This window comes from Nelumbo nucifera, chromosome 6 (assembly GCF_055504915.1).
Source record: "Nelumbo nucifera cultivar China Antique chromosome 6, China Antique-T2T, whole genome shotgun sequence".
NCBI classification, from domain to species: Eukaryota; Viridiplantae; Streptophyta; class Magnoliopsida; order Proteales; family Nelumbonaceae; genus Nelumbo; species Nelumbo nucifera.
In genome coordinates, this window is record NC_142654.1 from 45,691,228 (window position 1) to 45,710,677 (window position 19,450).

Consider the following 19,450-nt stretch of genomic DNA (forward strand, 5'->3'; position numbering starts at 1 on the left):
AATTAGGCTCTAAAACTCAGTGGTAACAAAAATTGGTCAAAAAATGGCCAATCAGCTGTTGCAACTAGGGAATTGAAGAAGAATTTGGATTTGATCTTCACACCATTCTTATACCCACTTGCACTTGTGCATTAGGAATAGTTCTCCATGAATAAAAGTATACTAATATGAAGATGTTTTCAATGCATGGCTACAAAAGGTTGTGAGGACAGTATGTAGACAATTTTGTGAGAACCAAATCCAATCTAATTGAAGAATCGAGATCTCGATTTCATAAAACCAGACTGATGACTCATGACTCAAAGGGAAAATGGTTCATCCTTGGAGTTGGTTCCCTAAACATTGATTTCTCCATACAAAGCTGCCTCAATTCAGAAAATAAAAATTTGAGAAAATTCTCGATTAGTACCCTGTACGTTGGGTCTAGTGCCACTTTAGTCTCCAAATTTTAAAATGTGACAAATTCAGTATCCAAACTTTTAAAATAATAACCAATTCGTTAATCATTAAGTGATATTTGAGAAGACACAAATGTCCTTCGAGTATCATCTAATTATATTTATCAACCATCCAAATGTTAACAAAAAATAAACAGTATCAAATCCTTTATCACTATCCAGACCCTTCCTGAATAGAAAAAATAAGAATTTGTCACTTTTTATCAACATTTAGATCATTAATAAAAAGAATTAGATGACATTCAAAAAAACACTTATGTCAATCACACAAGAGCTGATTAAATACTGAATTGACGCAAAGTTTAATACTGAATTAAGCCGGCTAACGATAGGTTGAATTGATACATTTAAAAAGTTCACATAGTAGCCGAAAATACAAGCTAATAATCGGAAATTTTCCCTAAAAACTTAACCAATCAAATACAAATCTTCCGAGAGCCCACTTTGCCCGAATTCACATTTACGCCCCACGGTCGCTCCACACCACATCCCAATCATTGTGCGCTTCCAATCCCACCGGTTTGTGTTGCAGAATGTAGAGACCAATCCCATCATAAGAGATCTGAACACGTGTGTGTCAATGGAACACAAAATCACGCAACACGCAAGCGCGTAATAGGAAGATGACCACGTTTTCGACTAGGAGTTTCGGAAAACTCAATCAGGAAAAGACGACACGTATCGCGACTCAATAGCTACATAAACAGCCGATGTTTATCACGCTTATCATTCATTCTCATCTCATTGCCTATTAGCACCCAACAACCGAGGCCAGAGAACAAGAATGTCTGATATGGTGGAGAAGGCGACGAATTTCGTCTCAGAGAAGGTTGCCAGCATAAAGAAACCAGAAGCCACCTTGGCCGACGTCGATTTCAAAAGCATCACTCGTGACTCCGCCACCTTTAGTGCTCAAGTCTCTGTAAACAACCCCTATCCATGCCCTCTCCCCATCTGCGAAGTCACTTACCTGCTCAAGAGCGATAACAGGTCATTGCCTCTCTCTCTCTCTCTCTCTTCGGTGTTATGATTGATGCTAAATTGTACGATTTTATCTGATTTGTGGTGGCGGGGGTGGGGTTGTTCAGAGTGATAGCATCGGGGACGATGCCGGATCCAGGGTCGCTAGCGGCGAACCAGACAACGATGTTAGATGTACCGGTTCAGGTGCCTTACAGCATATTGATAAGCTTGGCAAAGGACATAAGTTCAGACTGGGACATCGATTATGCGTTAGAGTTGGGTTTCACGATAGACTTGCCGGTCGTCGGAAACTTTACGCTGCCACTCTCTCATAAGGGAGAAATCAAGCTCCCTACCTTAGGTGACATCCTTTAAGTTCCTGAAATTGAATCGACTTTGGAACTTGCATCTTCCTCTTTTCATTTCTCTCTGTTTCCTTGTCCTTTACCAGTTTACCGGTGGATGTGTTTCAAATAAATATTAGGGTCGCCAGTAGCCTTGTATTATCGATGCGTTAGATCATCGATGCATCTTCTCTATCATTAAAATTCACAATAATACATTGTGGGTCGATTCTGAGTTCCAAACCGTGTGTGAGGGTTCCAACGCTCAACACAGCAGAGCAAACATGAAAATAGGATTCAGTTTTAAACTTTGACAGAAAATAGGATTCTACTACAACGGTGTTAAAATATAATGGTAAGAAAAACCAGTTGAGTCGTCAAAAAAAGAAAAAGACAAAGAACTAGTTGAGGGAAAGTTTTTAGTAATTGAAAACTGATTACGACGACCATGGAAAAGGCTTTGTTTTTGTGACATCTGGCAACGTGCTGCCCCATCCCCGTCTTGTGTAGTTAGTTTACTTTGTTTAAAGAAAAAGATTTTAAAGGCTGTACCAAAACCAACGGAACCAATTATATGGGTTTGGTTATGTGGTTTTGTATCAATTAATAACTGGAACTAGATCTGTTCTTGTTGTTTTCAACCAATTCAGATTCAAACGGATTATATTAGGTGTTTAGTACAGTAGTTGTGTTGATGTTGTGTTTTGGGTTTATCGATACAAAATTGTAAGAGATTTTTTTTTTTATTTTGAACTGATAAATTTAAATTGCTATTTCTCATAAATTACAAAGACATCCTGTAGGATCATTGACATTTACTCCCTAAACTTTTATTTGCAAGGCCCCTGAACTTTTACTTTGCCACAAATACCTCTAGCCATTAAGTCAGACGATAGAATATATTAAATTACCAAAATATCTACTTAAATTTTATTTATTTTCTTTTACTCACCCTTTTATCTTAAACCCTAATTGATTCAAAAATACCTCCATTTTCTCTAATCAAAATCAGCTAAAATAACAAGAATCATTTCACTAACATACAAAAACAAGTCTCATTAAATTATTATTTTATTTCACTAATATGAATGTCTCTCTTCATCTTAAAATATAAAAATTATATACTCCTTTCTTCAACGAATCAAGAAAAAACAAATAAAACCTTAAATTTATTTCTATCAAGAAAAAAAAAAAAAAAAAAACTCTACCATTCATCTAAATATTGAGTCTATAAATCTTCAAGGATCTTTTGGAGCAACCAAGAGAACTTCAATATTATATTTAGAAAACTAATTCAATCATAAATCACTCAAATAAATAAGAATAAGTCAAGTGATATAACTCTAACAAAAATATTTATTTCATTGCAAAGTAAAAGTTTATGGGGTAATTGTCACTGACCCCATAATATAGGAGGGTCTGTAATTTATCTTTAAAAGAGAATTTTGATAAACAGTACATAAGATAATTATGTTAAAAATACATGAATGTATACAATTTAGAGTCCATTTGTTTTTCAGATTTTAAAAGAGAGGAAAGTCGTTTAATGGGATTTTGGTTTTGACTGAGACATCTATATTCTTTTTTCAGATTTATGTGGGTTCATAAAAGTGATCCCATCTCCCCGTTGAATAACTTTCTCACCTTGGGGGGAAAGATGCCAACACTTGGATGAGACAAAATTGTCTCTTTCAATAATGATTTTTTATGGCTAAAAGAACATGGTTAAATAATTTTGCAAATGACAAATAGGACCTTACTATTTCAATTTCAGTTTTATTAAGGTTATATTATCAAAATGAAGTTCTAAATATAGTTGTCAAGGCAACGCCTAGGTGACAAGGCGCCCTTTGAGGCTCACCTCACCTAATTGCCTAGCAGTTTTCTACTTCGCATTATAAAATACTTTTTTATTCATTCTTTATTGAAATTATAATTATAAAATAGACATTATTAAACTAAAATAGTCATTTTGTGTGTTTGTATACTAATTTATTTTTATTATTTTCTTATTTATTAGGGTTTAATCAATACAAACATTGCTAAATGCTGTATAGACATTATTTTCTTATTTACTTTCTTATATACTATTTTCTTATTATTTTATTATTTTCTTATTTATTAGGGATTTATCTAATCAGCACATTTTCCTCTTCCATATATTCTTCTTCTACTACTACTAATACCAATGCTTTTTATTTTCTTCTTTTCCTCTAACAAAAATAAGGGTTCAGCCCCTATATTTTTTGAATTTTATTTTCCTTCTTCCTTTTCTTCTCATGAATATGTTGATTTTCTATACTTTAATATAAAATTTATACTTTTCTTATGAAAATCATGAATAATTATTAAAGAAATATGGTTATGGTACCTAGGAAACTACCCTAGGATATATATTTTAAAAATAAAAAATCCATCACATAGACAACACCTAAGCACCCACCTAGGTGACTAGGCAACCCCCAATTGCCTAGCCTCGCCTTGGCGCCTTAAAAACTATGGTTCTAAATTATTATTATCATTGATAATTATAGGTATCAATTATAATATGATATAATCAAAGCATGCTCAGTTGTCCTAATTAATGATTGGGTCAGTTTTGAGTCCTTTATTGTCCCGAATATGAATCGGAATAGGACTGATAAGCCCCGTCTCAAACAGGGCCGAATCCATTGACAGATCTAAAAAAAGACCCGAATAGATCCTAGGGTTGATGTGGAACATGTTTAATTCAAGACGATCCATTTCAGAAAAACAAAATTACACGTTGAAACGCCGACAATTATATTTCAGAGATACCAGGCTTGCTAAAGCTGAAATCAATGGGGAACTGTCGAACTGACATGACCAACAATGGAAAAGGGCTTGTAACTAACACCTAAGAAACCCATGGTTTAAAGCAGGGAGCGACCATGAAAGAAAAACAAGTGGCAGGGGAAGGCTCACCTTTGTAATGGCTGTGCTTATGAACGTTGACCGGACATGGATTGGAGTAGGGCCTGGAACGAGTGCTTTGCAGCAATACTCGATACCCCTCTCTCCAAACCCGTTTTACATGCACAAGACATTATCAATTCACGTTCAGAAAGGTAGTGGAACCGTTGAAGTGAAACAGATTCATTTAAGGACACGGTGCAACGCCTTTCTAATTATAATCTGCGCTAACATGTCTGATTTCAATTGCCATATACAAAATTAAAAACAAAGGGGTAAAAACACCATGATCCATGAATCACGCGAGATCACGCTCATCTCTGAGCTTTTCTCCCGTACAACCTTGTGGCACGTGCCAACTTCGTACATCTTGTCCGCTTATTAGCATTAGAAGCTTTTCAACTACCTTGAATGTCATGACCTTCTGAGTTCTGACTGATACCAGCTCAACTTGGTCAACCCTTACCCTGAAAGTAGAAGAAAAGAACAAGCTCAAATAGTTTTTAGTGCATTCGAGACCCTTTTCGTCGGTGAGAAAACAATTGTCTATGCTTGACAAGGCGTATGAAATAAAACATTGAATCGAAACTGTACAGCTGTCAACAAGATCATCTAGCCCACCTTTTAGGTGCATATGCAGTGGAAAGCAGATTGGTAAGGAAACATTTTTTTTTTTCCACTGCCAATACTATGCTACAATGAGACAATGCCCCCTACGGATGAGAAAAAAAACCGAAAAACTGAACCGACCAAAAAAATTGACCAAAATCGAATAAAAAAACCGATTAATCAAACCAGTCAGTTCAGTTTCAATTCGATGTTTTAAAAAAAAACCGATAGTTTCGATTCAGCTTCGGTTAACCATTTAAAAAACCAGCGATAAACCAAACCAACCGATATATATACAGTAATATATATTTATATAATATTTTATATTATATATATATATATATATATATATATATATATATATATATTATATTATATTTTTTTTTTTTGAAAATCTAATAAAAAAGTTCGACAGTCTGAGAGTGTTCAGATTGCCAAACCGAGAATTTAAGGTTTCAATTCACCAGTCTGGCAGACTGGCAACGAGACTGGCGAACAGCCTGTCTGACCCACCGTGCAGGGACTTTTCCCTTTCTTTCCCTCTCTCTCGGACTCTCACTCTCAGACTTCCACTCTCCCAGTTCTCTGAGCTCTCTCTCGGACTCTCTCAGACTCTCACTCTCCTAGTTCCGACAATCTTCGGTGCTCCGCCCTCCGACCAAATCACCGACAGCCTCCACACTGGTGATCCCTCCTGCTTTGGCAACACTGGAGGCTCGGCTGCATTTGCTCAACGGGTTAGAGGCTCTACTGCATCTCCCAGTTCTCTTCGACTCTCTGTTTTTCCCGTTTTTTAATTTTGAGGGCATAAAAAAACCAAAAAACCAAACCGCAATTAACCGATCGACCGGTTGCATCGGTTTGGTTAAATGTAAAAAAAAATCACCCCATCCGAAACCGCAATTAACCGATGGATTCTCTTTATATATGGAAATGACATAAAGGAAGCTAATTCTTTGGCACCTTAGGTGGTGGTGTTCCAGGTCTCAACATGTTCCTACCAAATTTTCCTTTCTTATCAGATGGCTTGAGTATCTGAAAAGAACATGTCAATGAGTCATCCACACTCATCATAGCACCGGCATTGTCAAACTCCCCACAATAATTTGGAGCCGAGAATATGGTCACCAACTGTCGCTTTGCAAAGAATTCATAACCATCTTCTACAACCTGATAAAATAAATTACAATCAAAAGATGGTGAAATTTTAATCCAAATACACTACTACATAAGATAATATAATCAAAAGAGTTGCAACACCATGATCCTCCCTTGAGCAATGGTGTTTCAATCAAGTACACAAGGAAAGGGATTGCGTGGCACACATGTTGATATGTTATCCCATTTAACATGGCAATATTTTGGAGTTGCATTTGGCTTGTTTAGTTTTAGTAAGATCAGTAACAAGTATCTAGAGTTATTTTAGAAGTCAGAGTCCATATTTGAGTGTCACTGTGGGTTATAAATGAATTTGCCTTGGTTCTTAAGTAATTATGAGTCAGATTCAAGCTCTTATGTTGAGCCCATAAATAGTCATTGTAATCGTAAATGGAAGAACTGATTTAACAAGTAAATGTTTGGATTAGTAAATTCTGCTAATAGATATCTCTCTCTCCACTGATTTCTTCTTCTAAGCAAATCTCTCTCTCTCTCTCTAATAGCAAGAGCATAATTGTCAAGGCGAAATATATATTATTTTATTGGTTGGTTTTAGTTTTTATAATAGAACTTGTGGTCCTCTAAGTCAGGTAAGTTAATCATTCTTCTTCTTCTTCTTCTTCTTCTTCTTCTTCTTCTTCTTCTTCTTCTTCTTCTTCTTCTTCTTCTTATTGGTTAGCTTTAGCTTTTATAATAGAACCTGTGGTCCTCTAACTCAGGTAAGTAAATCATTCTTCTTTGTATCTTTTCCCCATTTTTCTCCTCTTTTTGTATCTTTTCCTCAAGCTTTTTGAATCATTTTATTGGACTGAAACAGGAGCTCCGCCACCTTTTGTTCTTAAATTTCTTGCATGTTTTCAGCTTTTTTTTTCTCATTATTGGTGTCTGAAACAAGCGAGGAACAGGACTCCACCCCTTCTTTTCTTTTTTTTGATAAATGATAATAGGAGGCACAAGATGTTACCCCCCCCCCCCAAGGACTGAACCATATACACCAAAATTGCCCAAGCCTGACACAATTACAAAGTAGCCCAAAATAGATCTCCCCTTGACACCCCTTGCTTGCCAGAGAATCAGCCATTGCATTTGCTGATCTTCTGACCCACTGAAAACCTGACAGTCATATTCTTTGTCATCCATTTTTCTTTAACAGATCCATGTAGCCCCAACAAGCTGTTTCTAGGCTAATTAGCTAGCCTACTACTACCTTGGAATCCCCTTCTACTAACAGATTGTTGACTCCAATTTGACTAACCATCTGTATACCTTGTACCGCTGCTAGTAGCTCTGCCCTTACAGAATCACCTTCACCCACTGGTCCTAAAAATAGAGACAACATATTGCTGTCTTTGTCTCTCAAAATCCCATCGATTCCAGATGGTCCTGGGCTACCTTGGCAGCTTCCATCAAAATTCAATTTTACCACACCATCCGGTGGGGGGTTCCGTTCAACTTGTGATTTGATCTTAGTGGAGACTGTAACAGCCACTGCAGCCAAATTTCTCCTCAAGTCATCAAAGGAGTAATCTGCCAACAAGTGTGAAGATTTTAACCATGAGATAGTCCTTGTCAATATGCATTCCTTGATTTCAGCAAGATCTTGAAATATTCTAGCATTTCTATCCCCCCATACAGTCCACAATGTAGCAGCTCTGATACATTTCCACATTAGCTTCCCTCTTTTTGTCAATCTCCCAAAAGCAGCGGGAGTGAACAGCAACTTTACTTCAGAGGGCAAATTCCACCTGCACCCAAATAATGAAACAACCTAGTTCCAAATATTGGCAGCAAAGGAGCATGATATCAACAAATGGTTACAGTCCTCACCCTTCACTTCACACAATAAGCACCAATTAGGGGACAGACACATAAAAGGGTTTTGCTTTTGCAAGTTTTCCACAGTATTGATCTTAGCATAATAGGCTTCCCAACAGAACACTGCTATTTTGGGGGGAATTGGTCTTGACCAAACCTCTTTAACAGGGAAGACCTAAGAGGAGGGGTTGGAGCAAAAGGCTTTAAAGAAAGAAGCACAAGTAAATGAGCCAACCAGGGTTGGGGACCAGAATCTTTTATCCAGGTTAGGGGGGTCCAAACACACTGAATCTAGATGCAACAACAGTTCTGAAACACAAAGAAATTCTTCATCCCTTAACCCTCTTCGAAACCGAAAATCCCAATTTAAAGCCAAAGGGCAAACCAGGGGGAAAGGAACCAAGAAATGGGTTTCTTTTTAAAGAGGGAGATGGAATAGAGAGAAGGGAAACGGTTTTTTAGGGGTTGAGTGCTCACCCAAGTATCTTCCCAAAAAAGAATGGAGTTTCCAGAGCAAGAATTGTACCTTACAAAACTGAGGAATTTAGGGAGAATGCCAGAGATAGCCTTCCACGGTGTTGTGAGCAAAGCCCTTCGGGATACTCCCGCATCCCAACCTGATTCAGAACAGCCATGGATACTTTTCACTACTTCATGCTACAACCTCTCCCTCTCCAGGGGCCACCTCCAAAGCTACTTACCTAAAAGAGCCTCATTCTTACTCACCACGTTCCCTAATCCTAGGCCTCCTTCTTCCTTGCTCCAACACACCACCTCCCACCTAATCAAGTGATCTTTTTTCTCTTCACCAGGTTCCCAAAAGAAATCCCTCATCAGTTTTTCCAACCTCTTTGCCTCCCTTTTAGGAATTCTAAAGACTGACAAGAAGTATAAAGGTAAGTTGGCTAAAGTTGCTTTAATCAAAGTAACTCTACCACCCTTGGAAATATAGTTTCTCTTCCAAGCTGCCAATCTTTTTTCGAATTTTTCCACCATCGGGTTCTAGAACCTACTTTCCTTTGGATTTGCACCTAATGGAAGTCCTAGGTAGGATAGAGACCACTGAGAGAAGGTGCATTCTAGCAAGGCTGCTATAGACTCCATCTTCTCTCTGTTCAAATGAACTCCCACAACACAACCCTTCTCAAAATTTACCTTTAAATTTGAAGCCCTCTCAAAGTGAATTGTTAAATCCTTCAGATTCCTTACCTCCATCAAATCACAACCTTCACAAAAGATTATTATGTCATCTGCAAATTGGAGATGGGTTACTGAAACTCCTTCTCTACCTGTTCTCCACCCTCTTAGAGATCCGGCTCTATCTGCTTCTGAGAGAAGTCTACTAAAAGCATTGGCGACTAAAGTGAAAAGGAAAGGTGACATGGGATCACCTTGTCTCAAACCCCTACTAATTGGGAAAAAATCATTAACTACCTTGTTGACTAGGATGGAATAATGGCAATTGAAAAGGCAACCATTTATCCATTTGCACCATTTATCCCCAAACCCACACTTCCTTAGCACAAGTAGTAAGAATCCCCAATCCACCAAGTCATAGGCCTTTTCAATATCAAGTTTGCAAACATAACCTTGATACCTTGATCTCCACATCTCCCCCATACATTCATTTGCTATTAGAATCTGATCTACAATTTGTCTCCCCTAAACAAAAGCTCCTTGCACTTGGTTGATAAGATAAGGAAGCACCTTTTTTATCCTCAAAGATAAGACCTTAGCCACAATCTTGTATACACTAGTCACCAAACTAATAGGTCTAAAATCCTTTGGATGCTTGGCCTCTTTCTTCTTGGGAATTAAGGCTAAAAAAGTAGCATTAATTCCACGACTTATCACTAGATTATCCTCAAATTCCTTAAATACCTCGATTAAATCTTCTTTGACTGGTCCCAACAATCTTGAAAGAAAGCCATTGTAAACCCATCTAGCCCTGGTGCTTTTGACCTGTCCATTGAAAAAACGGCTTTTCTAATTTCTTCCTCCTCAAAATTCCTTTCCAACCAGCTTCTACTCTCTTCTAGAAGCCTCTGCAAGGTTATGCCTTCCAACTCCACATTAGGTGTTAGGGGTCTCCTCAAAATGGATTTGAAGTGGTCAACAAAACAATTGGCTATCCTCTCTTGGGTATCAAAGACTATTCCATCCACTTCTAGTTTGGACACTAGGTTTTTCCTTCTCCTTCCATTGGCTAGGTTATGAAAGAATTTAGTGTTCCCATCTCCTTCCTTAATCCATTTACATCAAGACTTCTGCCTCCAAGAAATTTCTTTTCTCAAAACAACTTCATCTTACTCTCTTTTCAGTTCCCATCTCCGATCTCTCTCCTGAGGGCTTATGGTTCTTTGGAATTCCTTCGCATCCAATTCCTCTATTTGGGTCAACAAAGAGGATTTCATTTCTTCTAATCTCCCAAACTGCTCCCTATTCCAATCCTTCACATGTGCTCGCAATCTTTTAAGTTTTTTGTGAAATCCTACCCCTTTCCACTTCTCTCCACCATTCCCCAACCTTCTTCAAGAAGTCCGGGTGAGTCAACCACATGTTCTCAAACCTAAAGGGTCGGGGTCCTTGCCTAAAAGGTTCCTATCTTAGGCCAATGGGGCAGTGATCAGAAGTGACTCTCGGTAGAGACCTAGTGATCAAGTCCGCCCACTTATTTTCCTAGCTTTCGTTGAAAAGGAATCTATCTAATTTGGAGCAGATTGGTGTCTCTTGAAAGTTGGACCAAGTATAGAGGGCATGCAGCAGTGGGAGTTCCTTTAATTCACAGTTATTAATAAAATCATTGAATCTCCGCATGCTGGTTGTAATGACCTGTTGGGGATTATTTGATTCATTTGTAAATCGAATTACATTGAAATCTCCCCCCAAACACCACGGACCATCCCAAAGCCCTTGTATCCCATAAAATTCCTCCCAAAATTCATTCCTTTCTTAGTAATTGCTTAGTCAATACACATTAGTTAGTGCCCATGTAAATCCATCCTCTACCATCCTGAATTTTAACGACACTGAAAAATTTCCTACTAGCTCCTCCACAGCATCCTCTCCCCAAAAAGTAACAATTCCCCCTAAAGCCCCCCAAGAAGGTGGTGAAACCCAGTTTATTCCTCTAGACTTCCAGATACTCCTTGCCCAACTTCTATCAATATCGGCTAGTTTGGTCTCCTGTAGCTTCACTATATCCGGCCTTTCCCTTCTAAGGAGGTCCTTAATTAGCCTTCTTTTCCTAGCACTCCCCAGCCCCCTTACATTCCAATTGATGATTTTCATGGAGATAAAAGAATTGGCATCCCCTCCTAAGATCAGGCCCTTACTTGGAGGCTTTCCTTCTTTCCCCTCTTTTGCTAAACTCCAAATTTTCTTCTATATCTGATATCAACCTTTCCACCTCTAATATTTTCTTCTTCCTTTGGTTGTTAATTATTCCAGATCTGCTTAAGACTACTTTTGTTTTATTTTGCCTTTCCGAAAGTCCTTGGTTTTCCTCCACAGGTTCCTCTGTTTGCCTATACTCCTCAAGGAGAGCACAAATCTGTCCCCAAATCCTCTCTAGTTCCTCCTTCTGCATCTTTCTCATAATTGATTCATCCCCAACTTTTTTGCTACTTTGAGCCCCTGTTTTTACTGAACCTTCTTAAACCTCATACTTCCCTACCTCTTCCTCTTTTCTCTTATACTCCAAAAACCTACAGATCTGATCCCAGGTATTCTCTAACTCCTCTTCCTATAATTTTCTTCCCCTTTCCACTTCCTCTCGATCTTTACCCTCCTTGTCCCCAATTAAATATTTTCCATCCATACCTGCTGCATCAAGTTGAGCTACAAAAGTACCTATTCCAGACAGAAAACCCACATTAGTACTAGAAAACGAATTGACAATATTACCTGACAGGTTGTGGGAAGAGGACAACGGATCTTGAGAAGCAACACAAAGGGGCAAGGTCGCGTCTAATCCTTCCAAAAGAGATGGTTGTGGGTCCCCGTTGTGTTCAACGAATATTGTTTTAGTCCTTGCATTAGAATCTGCCTTTAGATGTTGTCCCCTGATTGATACCTCTGTGATCGGTGACCGAGGTATGTCTTGTTCCTCTAGTCTTCTATCAATGCCTTGCTGCTCTAGCAAACTGGGAGCAAATTTAAGAGCCAGTAACCTTTGCCTCTCCTCTATAAAAGCAGCGGTAGACCCCACTTCCTTAGGTATAGGGAAAAATTGAGTATACTTTTGAGCTGAATCCTTTAAATCTAAATCGTCATTTTCCAAAAAATGCAGCTCGGTATGTAGGCTCTCATCAGCGCTGAGGGGCTTAGCTTTTTTCAGTTCTACACTTCCAATACTTGAAGAGCCTTCAAACTCTGAATCTGAGCTACTTCCTTCCCCCGTCTCACAGACCTCAAATGCGTTTGTGGTATTTTGTTTTTCTGTCACCAGAATGAGGGAAAACCCTGTCTCCACTGTCGTCAGATGATGCTTCTTGAACCTCGAATTCCGTCGTTCCGAAGAAAATCCCTTTTTCTTCAAGCTTGAAACCCATGCCCAATTCAGATTTTCCGCACCACTGTGGCTAACCCTACTTCCTGCAAGCATTGGTTGCGAATTGCTCGAGGGAGACGATGATAGACCATTGTTTTGGTCCATCATCTCCCCATCTCCTTTGGTCACGTGCCTACTTAAAAGGGCGCGAGGCTTTTTAAGGTCTAGGTCCACCCGATTTAAAAAAGTCGGCCCATTCACTTGCCTAGACCCATTAGATCCTGATGGGCTTAGCCCAACCCCCTACCCTTTGCCAGTCACGTGTTTACTTAAAACAACATGTGACTGGTTGACTAGCCTCGGTTCATTGGACCAGACTGAACCAGCTCACAGGACTGGCTTGAACCCTGAAACCTTGCCGACCTTTGTTCATTTTGTTTTGAAATTTGAACTGGAACAAGCCCGTCTCCATTTAATTCCTCTGTCACCGACTGAACATAGGACCTGCCATCCCTCGGCCCACCTTGCCATGCAGACTTTCCCCAAGTGTTTAAATCATCCTCTTTTTTCTCTTTTTTTCTTGGGAACCTCAGTTGCCTTAACTTCTCTTGTAGAGACTACACTGCCTTGCAAACCACACAACCAAGCCTGTTTTGTCTCTTCATCTTCCTCTCTTCTTCCCTCCTTCCATAGTTGGGCTTCAATGGAGGTAGCAAGCCAAACGGGGTAAACTAAACCATCTGAAACAACCTCTATCTTCTTTGGAATATCACTGGGTTTAATACCACCTAACATCACTACAACTGAAAGGAGATCACAATCAAACACACCATCTAATCTTGCATCACAAACTACAACTAGTGACTGTAATACTTCCTCCTTCCAGAGGTTGAAAAGTAACCCAAGCAATCTGACTATTACATTGTCCTCAATCACAAGACTTTTGGTATTGGAGAGAGGACACCATTTCGAGACTGTGGCAGCACCAGCCTCTGAGTGAATAATTAAAGCTGAAATCTCTACTTCATCTTCACCCAGATCTAACAAAGCTTTACAAGAGGCATAAGGAGTAATCACCATCGACTTTTGCAGGTTTAATTCTCTGAGTATCGCCTGCACAATACCTCTCCAATCCTTTGGTGAACTTGAGGTTTCCACCACAAATTTCTTCCCCCAATTCTCCTTTTCTACTGATGCTACTAGTTTAGAACTTCTTTTTCCTTTTTCTGCAATCAACCAGTTTCTGTCACTGGGTTCTTCCATTCTCTTTTGTATACCCCCTTTCTTTTCCTTTGCTACAGCCTCTACTTGTTTTGTTTTCAGCTGCTGAATAAAGTCACTCAGTACCTGTGCCACTGCCTTCCAACCATTACCCCTTCTACTTTCTGGGAAGCAGACCACCTGCTTCTTTCTTCCTCCAAAGAATTCCTGCAAAGTTATGTAACAACCTTTTGCATTCCAACTCATACCTCTTTCTTCCATCAAGGTTGAACATCGTAAAGTTCATTTGTTTACCTTTAGAACTTGCTTATAAACAAACTTCTGCATCCATTCGATCACTTCAAGACCTTCCAGCAATATTGTAGTTCTCTTTGCCTCCCTAATCTTCAAGCTCTACTGGCCTCTGATCCTTACCTCTTCAAGAATGAAAACTTTTGCTTCAATCTTTATCTCTTTCCTCCATTTTGCAACTTCTACAAACCTGTTCTCCATCTCTCTTCTCTCACTCATTGGAATCAGCTGATTGAGAATATGGATACTATGTTAGCGGATTGAAAGTCAGAACAATAACTTCCTTGACTCCACCCCTTCTTTTCTTCTTCATACTCTTCTTTTATTTTAGTATTTTTTCACCAGCTTTTCTGGGTCTAGAACAGGGCTTCACCCCTTCTTTTCTTCTTCATATTTCTTCTATTATTTTAATATTTTTTCACCAGTTTTTCTGAGTCTAGAACAGGGGCTCTGCCACCTACTTTTCACATTCATTTTCTTTTATTTTAGTATTTGTTCCCTATGTTTCGTTGATCTCAAATAGGGGCTCTGTTATGGGCCCGAACGTAGGATCTCGTCACGGGTCGGTCCACGGGGAGAACCTCTAGCTTCCCCTTGCCCCTCCCTTTGCGTGCAGACCCTATCGTGGTGACCTAAGGGGTGATTTGTCCAAGAGATCACCCTAACTCTCCTCAACTCTTTTCTTGACTAAAATTCTTGGATGCCTTACTCTCTAGTCGCAGCTCCTTAAATAGGAGATTACAAGAGGTAAAGGTCCTCCTTGTAGGAAGACTCCTTGTTGAATTCGACTGCTTACAGATAAGACTCCTAACTTGGGAAGGATAAGGCTTCCCTAAGATAAAACAAACTCCTACTAAGGATAAGGCTTCCCTAAGATAAAACAAACTCCTACTACTCTTCTAATAAATAAAGTAAGAACATATAAGAACAGATAAGAGAAACTGCTAAAGATAAGTTGTTGCTAGCTAAGGATAAGATAAGCAGATAAGATAAGCTGCTGCCTACGTGGGCCCCGCTTCACTGCTGTTGCCGGCGACGGTAAGTCTTCCCCACGAACGCATCCACAACATTACACCCCTCCTGGGCAACGAGCTTGTCCTCAAGCTCGAGATCTGGATATGCGTCTTGAAGATCAGTCCAGGGGATCCAGGTGGCCTCGGCGGATGGTAGGTCGTCCCATTCCACCAGGACTTCGAGAATACCTCGATTGACTCGGGATCGAACAAGAGCTCGAGGCTGGAGAATGAGTCTGCCGTCCTTCAGGGGTGGTAGGGGAGGTACTTTATCAGGAGGAGTACCTATAAATGGCTTAAGCAAGGATACGTGGAAGGTATCATGGAGCTTGTTGTGTTCTGGCAGTTCAAGCTGATATGCAACTTTCCCGATCCGCCGTAAAACCTTGAAGGGCCCGTAAAATTTGGGAGCCAATTTAGGGGGAGCCCTGTGTCTGAGGGAGTGTTTCCGATAGGGCTGGAGCTTCAACCACACGAACTGCCCTGGTTCGAGAGTTAATTCCCGATGGTGCTAGTCATAGGCATTCTTCATGTGTGCCTTGTTAGACAGTTTTGTATGCCCTTAGCTTCAATCAGAATGATGTACTTTATGAGTTTATTGTAAATGAATAAAAGTGCATATTTGATTCATGTTCCCTTGGTATGTTTCTATGTAATACCCTTAAACTTGACACTTAATGAGACTCGTGTTAGTTTAGAATGTTCACAGCCAGTGGGTCGGTCTGGGGAGACCTATCCTGACAAGGCTGACACTGTGGTGCCACCAAGTCAGTTGGGGTGGCCTGTCTCAGCTGCCAGGGTGAGACCCTAGGCACATACAGTGTAAGATTAATTGAATCTTTGAACTGGACCAGATTTCCAGTATTGCCCTGGACCTTGGAGATTGATGGGCAAAACTGGAAAGTTACACCCGACCCCTAGACTCGATTATGATACTGCACTAGGTGTCGGATTGGGCTGTCTTTGATGTACCAATCAGTGAGATCCTTAGCGGGGGTCAAAACCTGGGTATGTTGGGACAGTCTGAGAATTCATCTCTGAGTGGGTGATCATAGTGACAGGATCAGCCCCTTTGTCGGACAAAGGTAATGATCAGGGATGCACTCTCACAAATGGAAACCAAGACCGACGGCAGCTGATTTCAATCGTTGAGATTTGTTTTGCAGAATATATTTTATGAGATATAAAAGTATATATTATGGTTTCTAAAATGTTTGCAAGAAGGTTTTGGGCCCATAGAGCCCATTTGATGGGTTTCAGGGGTGCACTGCCCATAATAGTGTATTCGGCCAGGCCTTGTAACAAAGGCTGGGCTGAACCCATGTGGCTGATGTGTAGATCAATGCTTGGGTCCCACGCCATACAAGGAAGCCCAACTGGGCAGCAGTTAGGAAGGATAAGTGAGCACATAAGCTTAATGGGCCTAAAGCCCATTTCGAACTGGGCTATTTATTTAGTTAATAATGGGGCGAATTCTGAGATGGATTAGCAAATAGGATAGGGTCAAGACCCTATCCACTCAGAGAGTCCAGATCTGAATGTGATTCAGATCTAGAAACCTCCTAATGAGATTAGGAGAAAGCTAATCTAATTTGCAGATAAGACAAGGGTTTAACCTTATCACCTAAAGAGAGGGCTGATCCAAATATGATTTGGATAAGCAACTCCAAATGGGATTAGGAGTTGATCCTTTAGGATTAACAAAAGAAGAAGGGGGCGGCAGCCTTGAGAAGACATTCATTCAGATCCTCTTTAGTGCTGAAATTAAAGAAGGAAGAATTAAGCATCCCTACAGAATTCTTTCTTGCCACCTCCCTGTTCTTGCCGCCCTTGTTTGCCAGTTCGATCTCCAGTTGTGGGAGAAGTCAAGATTCGATCTTGACATCAGTTCTTTGAGAAAGAATTGATAGGAAGCTGTGCTCACGTGCCATCATGTTGATTCTTGCGAATGACAGAATTCTTGGAGAAGAATACTACTGATTCTGCTTCATCCTGCACTGCACCATCTTCAGTGGGACCAGTCTTTGGATCCTTCCTTGGGCGTGAACACCTTCGTTGGGGGATACTGTTTCTCCGTATCAGGTATAATCCTCTCCTACTCCTTTTGGTTCAGATCTGGTTCAGTTTATGGTTCAAGAATGATCCTTGAAAATATGATTTTCTAAATAGGGAATGCGATTCCCAGTTGAAGGGAGAGAAAAATTTTTGAAATTCGCCCCCTTATTCCGCAATCTTTGGGCGTCCATACGATGGATCTCTCATCCCTTCATGCATGTGCTTGCTGTAAGCGGAGAGAGACTTCGGCCAGGAGGGCATCGCGGTCTTGTAGGCTACGATCAATTTCATCCAACCGCGTCGAACCGGGTTCGTAGGACAATAGGCGGGGCGGGTCCCGACCATAGACGACCCGAAATGGTGTCATGCCAAGAGAAGAATGATCGGCCGTGTTGTAACAGTATTCGGCCCAAGGAAGCCAATCAACCCACCGCCGTGGTTGGTCACCCACAAAACAACGGAGATACATCTCTATCATACGGTTTACCACCTCTGTTTGCCCGTCTGTCTAAGGGTGGTAGGCGGAGGAAAAAGCTAGGGTTGTACCCTGCAACCGAAACAGCTCCCCTTCCAGAAGGTGCTAGTAAAAACCGGGTCCCTGTCACTGACGATGGATTCTGGTAGCCCATGCAAACGGAAAATATGTGTAAAGAAGACGTGGGCAACTGAAACCGCGCTATACGGGTGGGACAGGGGAATGAAGTGAGCATACTTGGAAAAGCGATCCACCACCACGAATAGGACCGATTTCCCACCGACCTTGGGTAGGCCCTCAATGAAACCCATAGAGATATCTGCCCAGATTTGTGTTGGGAGTGAAAGAGGCTGGAGAAGGCCTGTCGGGTGCAGGTTTTCCCATTTTTGTTGTTGGCACGTGGAGCAATTCTGGATGGATGAAGTCCCAAACCGAAGTCCTCATGCCAGGCCAATGGAAATCGGCTTGGACACGATGCAATGTCTTTTGAATGCCCTCATGTGTGGAGTTATGTATGTTAGAGATGACTGTTATGGGCCCAGGCGTAGGATCTTGTCATGGGTCGGTCCACGGGGAGAACCTCTAGCTTCCCCTTGCCCCTCCCTTTGCGTGGAAACCCTATCGTGGCGATCTAAGGGTGATTTGTTCAAGAGATCACCCTAACTCTCCTAAACTCTTTCTTGACTGAAAACTGAATGCTTTATTCTCAATTTGCAGCTCCTTAAATAGGAGATTACAAGAGGTGTGGGAAGACTCCCAGTAGAATTCGACCAAGAGGTGTGGGAAGACTGTTGTTGTCGGCGGCTGTACGTCCTCCCCACGAACTCATCCACAACATTACACCTCTCCTGGGCGACGAGCTTGTCCCCAAGCTCGAGATCTGGGTAGGCTTCTTGCAGAACAGTCCAGGGGATCCAGGTGGCCTCAACTGATGGTAGGTCGTCCCATTCCACTAGGACTTCGAGAGTACCCCGATTGATGCGGGATCGAACCAGAGCCCGAGGTGGTAGAATGGGTCTGTAGTCCCTTAAGGGTGGAAGGGAAGGTACCTCCTCAAGAGGAGTTCTGGTGAATGGCTTGAGCAAGGACACATGGAAGGTATCATGGAGTTTGCTGTGCTCTGGTAGCTCAAGCTGATATGCAACTTTCCCGATTCGCCGTAATACCTTGAAGGGCCCATAAAACTTGGGGGCTAGTTTAGGGGGAGATCTGCTTTTGAGAGAGTGTTGCCGATAGGGTTGGAGCTTCAACCACACAAACTGTCCGGGCTCGAAAGTTAATTCTCTGTGGCGCTGATCGTAGACATTCTTCATGCGTGTCTGAGCCTGCTATAAGCGAAGAGTGACTTCGGCCAGGAGAGCATCGCAATCTTGTAGACTACGATCGACTTCTTCCATCCGTGTCGAACCGGGTTCGTAGGACAATAGGTGGGGGGGTTCCCGACCATAGACAACCCGAAATGGAGTCAATGCCAAGAGAGGAGTGATAGGCCGTGTTGTAGCAGTATTCGGCCCATGGAAGGCAATCCACCCAACGCCGTGGTTGGTTTCCCACAAAACAGCGGAGGTACATCTCTATGGTACGGTTTACGACCTCCGTTTGCCCGTCCGTCTGCGGATGGT

At 41.1% G+C, this 19,450-nt stretch overlaps 2 protein-coding genes across 4 annotated transcripts in view; one reads left to right on the forward strand and one right to left on the reverse strand.

The window, feature by feature from the left end:
• Positions 1-1,175: 1,175 nt before the first annotated feature.
• Positions 1,176-2,008, forward strand: LOC104587664 (desiccation protectant protein Lea14 homolog). The gene is made up of 2 exons (XM_010245359.3): positions 1,176-1,448; positions 1,547-2,008. The coding sequence occupies exons 1-2, from the start codon at positions 1,243-1,245 to the stop codon at positions 1,794-1,796; spliced, it is 456 nt and encodes a 151-aa protein (XP_010243661.1). The 5' UTR covers positions 1,176-1,242; the 3' UTR covers positions 1,797-2,008.
• A 2,858-nt stretch (positions 2,009-4,866) lies between these two features.
• LOC104587663 (serine/threonine-protein phosphatase PP1) overlaps positions 4,867-19,450 on the reverse strand; it is a 31,328-nt gene continuing 16,744 nt past the window's right edge. Inside the window, exons 3-4 of one of the 3 annotated variants that reach the window (XM_088889517.1) lie at positions 6,310-6,478; positions 4,867-5,166 (exon numbers count right to left, since the gene is read on the reverse strand). In XM_088889517.1, coding sequence (XP_088745643.1) covers positions 5,162-5,166; positions 6,310-6,478 — 174 coding nt within the window. In that variant the 3' untranslated portion in view covers positions 4,867-5,161. Of the gene's footprint in view, positions 5,167-6,214; positions 6,479-19,450 lie in introns of those variants that run through there. The other 2 variants (XM_088889516.1, XM_088889515.1) reach the window with 2 other exon arrangements.